General features: G+C 35.7%; 2 protein-coding genes across 3 annotated transcripts; both read right to left on the reverse strand.

Annotated features, from left to right (window-relative positions):
* Window positions 1-369: 369 nt before the first annotated feature.
* Window positions 370-13,860, reverse strand: LOC114391409. Of its 2 annotated transcripts, none has more exons than XM_028352417.1 (13): window positions 13,287-13,860; window positions 13,031-13,065; window positions 12,827-12,905; window positions 12,681-12,756; window positions 10,896-10,976; window positions 10,643-10,788; window positions 10,172-10,222; window positions 9,498-9,657; window positions 3,677-3,878; window positions 2,667-2,774; window positions 1,857-1,982; window positions 1,624-1,675; window positions 370-1,166 (listed from the first exon to the last, which is right to left on the reverse strand). In XM_028352417.1, exons 1-13 carry the CDS (start codon window positions 13,584-13,586, stop codon window positions 1,014-1,016), a joined length of 1,569 nt encoding a protein of 522 aa, XP_028208218.1. In that variant the 5' UTR covers window positions 13,587-13,860; the 3' UTR covers window positions 370-1,013. The 2 variants fall into 2 exon arrangements, with proteins under 2 accessions (XP_028208218.1, XP_028208224.1); XM_028352423.1 differs by having other exon boundaries at window positions 10,643-10,785; window positions 13,287-13,859.
* On the reverse strand, window positions 3,885-9,487 carry LOC114391400. Its single transcript, XM_028352406.1, has 2 exons — window positions 4,930-9,487; window positions 3,885-4,817 (listed from the first exon to the last, which is right to left on the reverse strand). Exon 1 carries the CDS (start codon window positions 6,951-6,953, stop codon window positions 4,992-4,994), a length of 1,962 nt encoding a protein of 653 aa, XP_028208207.1. The 5' UTR covers window positions 6,954-9,487; the 3' UTR covers window positions 3,885-4,817; window positions 4,930-4,991.
* Window positions 13,861-14,067: the final 207 nt, after the last annotated feature.

Genomic DNA, 14,067 nt, shown 5'->3' on the forward strand with positions numbered 1-14,067 from the left:
GCTATCAAATAAGAAGTCCCTAGAGATTCACTAGACTCCAAAGGTTTCAACCAACTCAATCACTATTCATATGCATGGATTTAACCACATCACAATCTGTCGACTACCCCAATCATTATTCCATTCAGAGTTAAGCAACACAAAGACCGATGTGTATTAATAAAAGGCATATAAAAACTAAAACGCATATTTATTTCATTTGGGGACTAGTTCCTAAATAGGTATAACGTATAGGAACCAAATGATCATTTAAACCTTAATAAATAAAAAAAACCCACATAATTTTAACATTTGTTTGTAAATATAAAAGAAACATCACACAAATCATTCTCTAAGCAGTTAGAAATCCCTACCATTAACCACGATGTGTCAAGTTCGCATAATCTCATGAAAGGGCTATTATTCCCACAAAACTGATGTATAACATTCTTTTATAAATAAAACACCACATGAAATCTGATACTCTAAACCAAATGCTCCAAGTTCCTAGAGAAAATAGGGTACACAGGTACTAAAAGAAAGCGAAAAAGATCCGGACTACATATATCTCCCATCATAAAATCCCACAGTACCATAATGAAAAACATTTATAATTATAAGAACAAAATGAAAGAGCACGGACAACGCTGGAAGGCTTAGAATTTCCTTTTTCGCCCAATCTTTAGTTTCTAGAATTTTCAAATTGTGAAAAATCATATGTTTCTGCTCATGAATGCCTACCAAGCCAAGTGCAACTTTTATCATCACCTGTCAGAATGCATCAAATATATCCACTCCAGTCATGCGTATAACTATGGCTTCTGTCCAGTCGTTTGGTTATAGCATTTAAGTGATGCAAATTGTCCAGTACTAGCAGTAAGTCACACAATATTAATGTACAACACAGATGGTTTTGCCAATGAAATGCGTCCTGATCTCATGGATAATAATAGACTAAAATGTATCTGATACATTTCATCCACTTGGCATAAAATAGCAAGACAGGTGTGCTCATGTATGTCGATAAGATGGTCCTAGTCTGCATCACCAAGCCCATCACTTCCATCACCCCTTTTGGATATGGGAGTAAAATTTGAATTTGGTTTCTTCTTCTGAGAAGCAATTTCAGCATTCTTTCGCAAAACAGCTCCAGGTGATGGATATGGTCGTTGTTGAAAGAGAGGACCCTGAAATTGATTGAGAAATAATTTTTATATTATGTTTCATTTAGGAGGGTCGGGACTGAAACCAAAACTATAATTATGGCAGACATATTTTATGGTTTCAGCATAACAGAAATCACTGTTACCCCGTGGCACTGATACTAGCGACACTAGAGGCTAGGTTGGCATCAAATAGAAGCTCAATATCAACCAATTCTACACATAATCTTTCATTAACACAATTTCATTGACTTTGTGATTGTTCACACACCATACATTTTTGTAGATAACTTCATTGAGTTAGAAAATTCTTCTCAGAGTATTGAGGAATCAACGGATACCAGGTTAAAGGAATTCTTTTGGTTGAAAATGCATTAAAGAAATATAGATATCAAATGGACCAATAAGAAAAGAAGCTAGGGAAAAGATAGGAACATAAGAACTTCTGAAAATGAAAAATAAGAAGAAACAATGTACATACTGTTGCTGTTGTGTCAGCTGCTCGTGGCTGCACACCTTTCAGACCCACAACCCTGAAAGTAATCATACATTTATGTTTATTAATCAGGTTTTTCTATCAGAAAACCAAGTTTATCACTATAAGCAATTCAGTATCAGACAAGGATTTTGAAAGGGACCAATTGATCAGTTAAAAAGATTATATATATATATATATATATATATATAGCACACATCACACACACACACACATACCATCCACCACGAGGAGCATCAGAATAGGAGCTAGGATCCATGGGATCCAACTCATCATCCTCTGCATAAGTACGTTTCTTGCCCCCTTTTCTACCTCCCTTATCAAATGGAGGTTTCGAACTGGACCTGGAGAGAGAAATTGGGATCAATATGTCCTTTATGGCTTCGATAAAGACTAACTTACAGATTTCAAGGAATAATCTTATGAGATAATTCAGTATGATATCTCTTCAATAAATCTTCCATGAAATCCATTGAAGCAAAAATATAATTAAATAATTTTTCATCATTTCTGACATGATAATTCCACAAAAAGTTCAGTTTAAGATTAGATGTAATGCAATTGTTGTCTAATTTTGATGACATAGATTGCATTTTTTATTTCTGAATAATCCTCTTTCTTTGAAAAGTATAATGGATACCAGTGCAACAATGTTAGTTTTCTTTTCAAAAGTTCACTTCTCTTTAATTTTCATCAATTCTTTACCATAGAATGCACCTTCTGTTATTAAACTCTACACTGTATTTTCTCAATATGGAAGGGAAGAAAACAGAAAAGTATATTCACAATACAAGTTCTTTTAATCACAAGCAGAATGTAGATTTTTCATGATAGTGTAATGTAGAAAGAGAGAAGTTCTAAATAATGATGGATATATGGAAGTTGAAATTTAATTATATTATTATAGAGGTCATGCCCCAAAGATGGCATCAATAAAGTTAGCTAGATAACATCAGTTGAACAGCAAAATTTTTTTGTTAAGAATTTAACAGCACACTAGCACAGCAGATTTTCATACAAAATTATACCTCTGTTTGCTAGTCTTTTTATCCAAACTTTCACAGGGATGTGCAGCACTGCTTTGCTGATTATTCAAACTTGAGGACAAATATTGACATTGTGGAAGATTCAGAACTCTGCATTTTCATTTTTTGATAATAAAAAGCAAAATAAATATGAGAGATAAACATTTGCAGCTAATTCAGAAAAAACATATATTATGGAGCAGATGATATATTTACTCATTGGAAGAAAAAAATTTAACATTACTTTTGTGGATTTCATTTTCATTGTGTGGGATAAGGCTATTGTTGTGGTTATTGTATTTTTGTGGATTTCATTTACATTTAAAAACACATTTCCAGTGAGCTCCAATTACTATGCAACCTATTACACAGTCTCCGAGATGAACCAACAAATTACAATTCTAGACTTCAAGTGAACAAGACAAGTATCTTTCAGTCACAAATGGTGTTGTAAAGAAAAGGAATCATGACTTTCCTTATAATGACAAAACTAGTAATTGGTTAATCCTTTGAAGAATTTCTGCTACAACAGTGGAGCCAGGTTTGGGTATGTTTGTGTAACCCCATTGCATGGAATAAGTGATATAAAGTCTAAAGCATGTCACCCCTTTGAATCTGGTTTGGTTTATCATGAAACTTTACTTTTTCTCCCACTTTCCCTTGATGTAGGGAAAGACGAGGTCACTCGAATGAAATAATCAGTCATCTATAATCATAAATCAACCTACCCCATCATTCTCGTTGGCCATCTATGATGGATGTGATATTTCAATTCTTGTTCAACATACAACAAACAAATGTATGATCTAGGTAACTTCTGTATAAACTTACAGCCAAAACAATGTAAGAATTATCCAAAATAGCATGTTTGTTTGTGATTATTTCTGAAGAAACAATTGCTTATCTTTCAAAAGCCCTCTTTAGAAGATGGCAATTATAAGCAATTATTTCTCCATAATAAGATAACCAAAACTCAAACCAAGTCCTCAATATTAAGAGTAACCACTCTCTACCTTGTGCAATGATTGCAGTAACCCCATGCTTGAACAAGGCCAACACCCCAACCACCGCATCCCATGCACTGCGGAAAATTAGATGATTGATCATACCCACCACCAGCAGACAAGTCTGAGTGATTTGAAACAACTTCCTGAACTAAATTAGGACGCTCCCATTGTGATACATGAGTTTTTGTATTGTAATAATACTTATGACCTGTAATACAAAGAAAGAATTGATAAGATAACATATAAAATTCATAAAACAGTGGCAAAAGAGATAAGAAATTTAAACCAAGAACTACAATCAAGTCATGGGTAAACCAATGTTGTTAATGGCGGATGGCGGTTCATGGCGGAAAGCCAAAAATCCGCCATAAAAATATGGCGGATGGCGTAGCGGAAAATGGCGGATGTCATGACGGACAAAAAAAGAAAAAAATACATATATATAAACTCATTGAAATTGAAAAAAACAAAGGATTGCATTTAAATAAACTAAAAAAGTTTCATGAGTTCATATAATAATCAAGTACCAATACCAAATAAACTCATTAAAGAGTTCAAAATAAGAAAATGATAAAAACATAATGCAAAGTGCAAAGAAAAGGTTGAGGCTCTAATCATCTTCTCCAATCCCAACATAATCATCTTCGTTGTTATCATATGGTAATGGATCATCTCCCTCTCCCTCTTCCCCATCAGACGCCTCAAAATTGATCATGATTTCTTCTTCTTCAGATTCAAGATCAATATTCTCCTCAAAATCTAGATCTTCATCATTTTCTTGGACTGCTTTTTGCTTCCTTGATGAAGATCCAACAACCATTGCCTGTTTTTTAGAAGTTTGGGCAGCAGCAACACTTGTTGTTTTTTGCTTTTTTCGCCTAGTATACATCCTACACTCTCCAACCCCCGAAGCCTGATACACAGTTGCCCAATTTAGAGCATCATCATCTTCAAATACCAAATCATTATCATCATCTTGATCCATCTCTTCCACGAGCCATTCATTGCACACATCAATATCATTAAGAGAAATTGGATCAATTTCATCTCTTGCATTATATCTTTGCTTCAATTGTTGGTTGTATTTGACAAACACCAAATCATGCAACCTCTTGTGCTCAAGCCTATTTCTTTTTTTGGAATGAATCTACAACATAAAAAATAAATGTTGATTTCAATCTCAAATATACTCCAAATAAAACTTGATCATCAAAATTAAATAAAATTAAAAAGTATAGTTAGAGTTTTGTCACAATTACTTGCTCAAACACACTCCAATTTCTTTCACATCCTAAAGCATTGCAAGTCAAACTCAAAATTTTTAATAGCTAGCTTTTGCAAATTTGGAGTTTGTGACCCAAACATTCGCCACCAATATGCTGCAATACCAATTACCAACCAAGAGCATAACTTCAGAGTTAGAATTCTGAATTATAACACTAATACATAAAAAAATAGTATGGTATTTGTATTTGTCATATGGTAAAAGTTTCTTACTAGGAGAATGACTTTTCCTTTGAGCCATTGCAAAGTCAGAACCAAAGTGTTCAGCACCAATCTTGTAAAGATGCAACTCGGTTAGAATTTTTTGTTGCACATCAAATTGTGGAATCAACTTCTTAATGCACTCAAACAAACCATTGGTGAACTCAAAATCAAACTCCAAGTCAGTGTTGTCATAAAAGAACTCTGGATTTAAGAAGTGGGCAGCTGCATGCAATGGCCTATAAAGCTGACAATTCCATCTTTTATCAATGATTGCAAACACATCTTTGTACTTGCTTTCATTGCTGTTAAAAGACTTGATAATTGTTTCTTTTGCCTTGTCCATTGCTTCATAAATATAGCCCATGGCTGGTTTCTTTTCATCATCCACAAGACGAATCACTTTCACAAGTGGAGCCATGACTTTAAGAGTGTAAACCACACTATTCCAAAAAGAAGGCATGAGAACTACCTTTGCAGCTTCTTTTCCCTTAGGCTCCATAGATAGCTTGTTCAAGGTCCATTCATCAGAAGTAAACATCTTTCTAATATTTGCTTTCTCTTTGTGGAGCCTTTCCAAGGTTAGATAAGAAGTCGCAAATCTAGTAATAGCATGTCTCACCAATTCCCTCTTGTTTGTAAAATTTCTCAACAAACTTAAGGTACTTGAATGGGCATAGATAAACCCAACTAGATTAATTGCCCTTCTAATTGTCTTCCTTATCAAGGGAAGCTTCCCAATATCTTCAAGCATCAAATCAATACAATGAGCTGCACAAGGAGTCCAATAAATATGTTTCCTTTTCTCCTCCAACAACTTACCCGCTAAAACATAGTTGCTCCCATTATCGGTTACAACTTGAACAACATTCTCTTCTCCAACTTCCTCCACAATGGCATCAAGCAACTCAAAAAGCTTTTCACTCGTCTTTACAAAATCAGAGCCATCAACAGACTTCAAAAACATGGTACCAGCTTGAGAGTTAATCAAAAAATTAATGATGTATCTTTGTTTCCGATCAGTCCATGCATCAGACATAATAGTACAACCATACTTGACCCATTGCTCCCTATGGCCTTTCATCAAATTTTCAGTATATTCAACTTCCGTCTTGAGGAGTGGAACTCTGATGTCATGATAGCTAGGAATGGGCAAATGTGGTCCATATTGACCAATGGCTGCAACCATATTCTCAAAGCTTTTCAATTTAATGAGGTTGAATGACAAACCTGCTTGATACCAAAAGCGAGCAATATGTTGATGCACCTTTAATACTTCATTCTTATCCACTGACTCTCTAATGTTCATTTTCCTCAACATCTCCATTTTTCTCCGATTGATTGCATTTTCTGGATTCTTACAAAATTTATCCATTGGTCCTTTTTTAGTTCCACACTTTGTCTTTGCACTTGCAGCTGCATTACAAGAGTCCGCAAACTCATCTTCTTCACTTCCATCACATCCAATTAGTTCACCAAATTCAAAATTTCTTATATTTGCCATATTACCACTGCCAGAAGTACTGTAAGTGGTCCCACTTTTTTTGGTAGCCATATATTCCTTCAACTCTTCGACTACATTTGGTGGAGTTTTCTTGCAAGCTGCAACATTACCCGACTTCCCAATCAGGTGTTGTTTGGCTCTGGTTATTCCTCCCTTTGTGATTTTTCCACAGAAATTACAAACAATGGTGTTTGTATCTCCTTCCACCAGTGAATGACAATATTTCCAGCCTGGGTCTGCCTTATTTTTCCTCGTTGCACTTGCAGTAGCAGCATCGAATGATGGTTCAGCCATTTAAAAGGGGACTAAACAAAAAAAATAAAAATTGTGGTGTCAAATAGAAAAAAAAATTAAAAATGGGACTGTCTAAAGTAAAAAGAGGGTGTCAAATAGAAAAACGAAAAAAAAAGCTGCAGACAGAAAAAAGGGGTGTCAAGCAGCAAAAACAAAACCAAAAAAAAGCTTTGCCCACCAGTATAAGTCGCGATGTTCTACGTGTGGGTTGGGATCGTCTTCTCCGTGCTCGTTGCCGTCGTTCACGCCGTGCTCGTCACCGCCGTTCGCGCCGTGGGTCGTCGCTGCTGGCTGCTGTGTGCAGCGGGTCACACGTGGCTGCTGTCGTGGCTGGTTGCAGGGGTCGTGGCTGGGTTCCAAGGTCGCGCTGTGTGTTGGAGCTTCGAGGGGTTGCAGCTGCGTTCTGAAAGCTTGGAGGGGTCATGGTTTTCATTAAGTTACCGGGTAGGGTTGAGTCGGGTCAGCCCAACTCCTACCGCGGACAAAAAAAAAAACAAATTCCGCCATTTTCCGCCTCGCCGCCATATCCGTCATGGCGCCGCCATCTTTAACCTGTCACGCCACCGCTATTCGGTGGCGTTTTTTAAGAAATCCGCTATGCAACTCCGCCATGGCGCCGCCATGGCCGCCATTTAACAACACGGGGGTAAACTGACCCAACAAACAAACCACTCCAAAAATCATTTTGCATGTGTTAAAATTTTTTATTTCTCTGAGAAGAAACTGAACTATATACTGAACCTGATGGCATATAATACATGGTCACTATGAAAATTGCAATGTTTATACAGAGTGACAAGGAATGAGGAATCAAGTAGATTTACTAATTGACAACACAAAAACATGCAAAAGGACCAAACAAATAAAAAGTCAAACATTAGAACATTTATCTTATCCTCAAAAAGAAAAATATAAACTATTGTTTTCTCCATAATATTAAGTATAGTTGTGATGTACTATTTCATCAGATTTCAAATGCTCTTGCTCAGTAAAGCAATGCAGGCACTATACTGCCTTTCCTGTGGGTCCTCTGTGCAGTAAATATATAAAATGTTATTTCTTTTTCTATATTAAAGCAAAAATCGTGTCCATATCAACCATTTAATGTATTAATATAAATTTAACGGTTTCCAGCACCAAGAGCTATGGGAAGATAGAGGAGGGCTTTCAAAACACTGCTGAAATGATTGACCTAGATCCTATTTGTAAAGGACACAACTTTCTGGTTGACTTCCAAGTGGTCTGTTACAAACTTAGGATCCAATTGCAAGGTATAGTTCTTGACTCCCATATTGGAAGTATGGGATTTAGTGTGGGGTTTATAAGGTCTTGGGTTTTCCAACTACAATGGCTAACTCTTGTGGTGTGGTTCTCCCAAGGTTCTCATCAATTGGTATCAAATCTTTCCATCTAGTCTCTAAGCTGCAAAGGAGCAGCATGAGTGTTGATACCAGCATTGCAGTGTTCACTCAGGACTAGTCAAAGGGCTAGTGTGTAGCCAGCATGCGGAGCGTATGGGATGTTAGGATCCAATTGCAAGATATAGGACTTCAGTCCCACATTGGCAGTAAGTACAATAGTTAGCTTCTGTGATGTGGTTCTCCCAAGGTTCTTATCATGGCCCTTGACATAGGCATTGAAGAAGGTCAGTGAGACCCCATTGATCCATGTTTTCTCCTGCTACTACTGATGTTTGGTATTTCTCTGAATTCAAGGTCAGAGAACCTCCAAGAGAAATTGAAGATAAGAAGAGAGGAATTCTCTTAATTCTCATTATTACCCCTTTCAACAGATTACAGGAATTATATAAGCTTCGTCACATGCATACGTCCTAAGCAACAATCAGAATAAAATCTAAGCCTCAATCATTGCTAACAGAATTCTAACAATGACCCTTCTAGAATCCAGCTGAGTCATTCGATTATTATGATTCACTACCATACGGAATCTCTAATGATAGAGCACATAGTCATTCCATTTCTTTGGTGCAACAATAGTCCTCTTGGGTAAAAACAACATAGTGCTTCTAGCAGAGGCGGTGGTGGCAGTGGCAGTGCCTATGGTGGTGGAAAGGGCCATTGTCAAATGTAAGGAATGTGTGCTTTTTTAAAAAACTAAAACCAAAATCACATAACCTTTTTTCTTGGTTTTGAAAATGAATGTAAAAGTCTTTTGAAAATGAGTTAAAAAAAACATTTCAGCTCTATTTTTGCCAAACACGTTTTGTTTTGAAAATTGTATTTGAAAATCAAAAGCTCGCAACCACCCCAAATGGGCCCGTGAGTGTACTGTGCTGGACTAGTTTCTGTTACTGGAGGGAGATATCATTAGCCAGTGATGGTTAGAAAGAATTGTAACAGGTATTAACAGAGATAGGCTATCAAGAGATAGCGATAGAAGACTAGGAGTACTTGTAATCATTCTTTCTCTAATTCTAAACCAGTAGCATCGATACATTCATTACAAACTCCTTTTGATGTTAGAAATATAAATAAAACTCATAAAGACCAGATGCAACGACATGATATTTTATATGTGCTGAACCTGTTGTTTCATCCATTGCCTCCACCCAATTTTCTGGAAGATGCGAAGATGATGGTGATTGCTCAGTTAAGTATGATTCTTGAGGTTTTTCCCATTGACTCTTCCCAGTACTTTCATTATAATAATAACATGCCCCACTTCCAGGATCTTTTGCCTCCACCTACATGGAAAATTAGTAATTTGTATGAGCTAGAAGTAGTAAGGTATTGATAAAATTAAAAATTCTAAAGAAAAGAGGAAATAATAGAAATCAGCTCATCATTCAAACTTATAATGAGAGATACCATAACATTAACTATATACCTTTTAAATATAGTCATGACTTTAAATAAAGATTATTTCATTATCAGGGTAAAAAGCAAAAGCCAACATCTGATTTATCATTTACCAGGCCTAAGGTGTCCTTATTCTTTCATAATTAATACAAATGCCAAAACTTTCGGTCAATAAGACTTGTTTTACCTTTTGTTTGTTTATTAAAAAGATACACAGGATTTTAGTGATGACAAAATATGCAGCAGCTATGACACCCAAATCTTAATTCTTTTTTTTTTCCAAAGCTAGGATCTCATTTAAGGAAGTCCAAGACTGATAAGGAGATTTATAGAATAGCTAAAGGCATATGCAAAAAAAATTCCATTGAAAGGAAAACTTTTATAACAAGTGATACACACCCATCCTGGAGGCAACTTTTTATTTTCTGTAACTTCAGTTGCTGTGCCTTTCTGAAATTCAGAAACAGGTAACCTGTAAGTATTTGAATTTTGAACAGATTGAAAATACTATAATGTAAAAGCAAGAACATCACATAGTTCAAACCCAAATGAAATTTGCAGCACAATATTATTCATGCACCAAGCCTAATAGTGTTGGGCGTGAGGGATTGTATTGGGAAAAACCCAAGTCCCACAACGGCTAGAGATAGTGCCAAGAAAGAGTATACCAATGAGTTGGGGGGGGGGGGGGGGGGGGGGACCTTAGAAACTGGTTTTGTAGGGATGAGTTAGGCTCAAACCCAAATTCTAAGAGTGACCCACTTCTAAAGAGGAAAAAAACTGAGAAAGCAAAAATAAACACATAAACTGATGGAGGAGGAGAGAAAATGAATCATGATAACAAAGATAAACTAAGATCAAAATTCTTACAAGATCTGTGGTACATGTATCATCTTTAAGAATACCCCTAGCTCTCAACCTCTGCTTGAGGTACTCAGGCAATTCTTTAGCTGGAGGTTTTTGTTCTGAACATCTATCAAGAATAGATTCAGGCTGACTGAAAGCATTGCTACCTACTTGATAGTTCCAGAAGCAACAAAGTTAAGGTATACTCAATGGCTCAGTTATTGCAGTTTAAAAGAGTGCTGCAGCATGAGTAAAATAGTTTTGGAATTAAATTTACCTGCAGTAGTCTTAAGGGTTGGAGCATCATAATAGGCACCTCCACCAGGTACACCATATCCATTACCTATTTCTGTGTTACCTGATACAGAATGCATAAAATCCCAAACAAAGCATATGAATTCATTACAATTAAAATACATCATAGATGAAATTGACCAATAATGGTGATTGGGTGAAGTAAAAGAAATATGGAAACAGCGTGCTTTAATGAGAAAACCACACCCAAAACTTCTTTTCTTATAATTCTTATCAAGGTTTGTTTCCCTTCCCTTAAATGTGGTCAAAGCACATCCTCCTCAATGGTTTGAAGGTTAGGAATGTTGTACACAAAGTTTAATGAGGTATAAAAGCCCTAGCATAATATTTTCAGCACCCAGGATATATGGGAAGGAAAAGAATGAACAAAAGAGAACTGAATTATCTGTTATACAGTGAAGAGCAGCAGTAACTAGAACCATTGATTAGCGGTAAGGAAAAAACAAGAAAAATTCTACCCATGTCCTCACGTCCTGTGATCCTTCAAAATGATAGACCATATTTTTTTATTTGTTGCACAAAGATATTAACCATTGTTTCAATAATAGGGTTATGAGTACTTGATGGAATTATTGGTATAAATAGGAAAATTAGTGAGGTGTTTGGAAGAACATATTTACAGTTTATTTCGGCTCATCTTATGAGATAAGTACTTGTGTAAATATTTGGGAGAGCTTATGAAAAATAGTTGCGATACATTTGTAAGTTGTTTTTGGCTTATTTTCAATAAGATCATGATTGTTGAATCGGGATTCAAATCGTGAATTGGAAGACTCATTTTCTGAATCGTGAATTGAATCATATCATGAATCGTAAGATTCATGATCAATAATAAAACATAGCATATGCAACTAACAAAAACATATTAAAGCACATACTCATGATAAATAACTGAAAAAACATAACTCTAGGAGCATAAGATGTTTTGTGAAGCCTTTATTTTAGTATAATGGAAATGAAGCAATTAAATATCTAAATAGAGTACACGCATTAAATGAGTGAGCGGCAAAAAAAGTAGTGGATTAATCAAATAGGATAAATTTAGAGGTGTTCTTTCTATTTCTTTTAATTTAATAATTTAGGCTTATATAACTTTTTAATTTTTTCATGAAAATTGGAGAAAGTAAACTAAAAAATAACAAATCCTTGAATCTTGTGAATCGTAAGATCACATGATTCATTCATGTATTGTAAGATACAAAGTCTTTTAAGATTCATCTTAAGATACGCATTGGTAGGTAGCCAAATTGTATCAAATCGCAAGATTCAAATCGTGAATTGTAAGATACTAATAACTATGGCCATGACAGCTTATAAAATAAACTTACATCTTGTATGGAAACAATTTAACCCTATTTTCTCTTTGGTTATAGAAAAAACTTATAAATAGGTGCTTACATGATAAGCAAATATTCAATAAGCACTTAATTAAGTTGTTTACCCAAATGCACCCTAGGTTAGGGTAAATTTGTAAGATAATAATATCTAGCAACTATATTAACTATCTTTCTAGCTAGAGTACACATGCATATACACAGTTATTTCGGATGTCCGAATCTGTTACAACAGCTTAGAGTTCTCATATTTATGTGAAGAAGACAGACACATGATTTTTTCTTCACTATGATAAAGATGCTCATTAAAATGAAAGGGCCAACAGTATGGAAAAATAATTTTATGACAAACATAAGACCACGAGAGTTGAGCATTCTAAAGTCCAAAAAGCAAAAGTAAGTAAACTACAGACCTTCTGCACGTGCAGCTTTCCCACGCTTCACAGCCATTTCAGCCCTATGCTCTGTGGCCATTTTCAACAGATGCTCCTGTTTTTCAAAAAATAATAAATAAAAAAATGAATAGAAAAACCAAAATTGCACTCTCCAACTCTCATACCTTCAAAGCATTGGGGTCACGACGCTCCGAGAACAAATCTAAATTATCCTTGGTAGGTGAATCCACAGTTCTTCCCTCTCTACAACGGCACAACACAAACAAACATCTAATTCAATAATTCCCACTATCCCAAACCACTAACAATAACATTTCAAGAAAGCATTCCACATAATTAAGTAAAGGAAAACGAAAATCAAAACACACCTTTGACTCCTAATGACATTTTGCATGGCAATTTCCTATCAGCAAAGACAAATCCAAACCAATCAGAACAATCAAATGAAAAACAAGTAACAACCAAACAAAACATGTAAACACAAAACTATCAATGTTTTAAAATACAGTCCGAAGCATCAACACAACTACAATTGTGGTCGCATTTGTCCACAATTTCCCACAATATCACACTATAAAACCGCGACAGAAATTTAAAACCATGCCACAAAAGACTTCATCATACTTGTTCACGCAGCACGGCATCCTGAGCAGCAACAACGATATCGTCGCGCGAGCCAGTTAACTGTGCTCCATAGTAATTGGAAGCACTCACTGTGGCACCATCTACTGCAGTGATCTCAACATGGTTAGAATTGAAGGACTTGTTTTCTTCGTGTTGTTCAGTTGGTTTAGCATTGGAAGAAAAACCATAGTGAGAAAGGGTTCCTTGTTGAAAGTTGTAGGGGGCACTGGGAGTGGCAAAGGCGTAATTTGGCCACGAAGGAACACCTGGAGGGAGTGGTTGATCTTGAGAATTATCCATGTCTTTTGAATTATTTGCTATGTTGAAGCTTCCAAGGCTGAAATTTGTGATCAATGAACCGATAATGGAGAAAATGCATTGATATATGGAACAGAAACAAGGATTAGAAAGAAAAAAAATGGTTAATTAGAAAGAGTGAATTTGGAATGGAGACAGCGAGAAACTTTGGAAGTAGAATTGGATATATGAAACAACAGGGTACGATTATGAAGGTTAAGGAGAAACGAGAGTTTCGGATATGACTGTGGAAGGGTGAGTTAACTAAGAGAGAGAGAGAGAGAGAGAGGGTTCCTGTGTTCATACGGTGTATGAATGAATTTTTTAAACGGGCCGGGCCTAGTCTTTTTTTTGTCAAGGGATGTTATTCGCACCTCGTTTCCCTCTTTGCACCCCCTATATTTTTTTTAACGAAAATGTCTTTCATGAATGTAGGAAATAATAAAGAAAATGTATTTGGTTGTGTTTTAGGAAATATTTATTC

This window comes from Glycine soja, chromosome 2, assembly GCF_004193775.1.
Source record: "Glycine soja cultivar W05 chromosome 2, ASM419377v2, whole genome shotgun sequence".
In the NCBI taxonomy this organism is placed as follows: Eukaryota; Viridiplantae; Streptophyta; class Magnoliopsida; order Fabales; family Fabaceae; genus Glycine; species Glycine soja.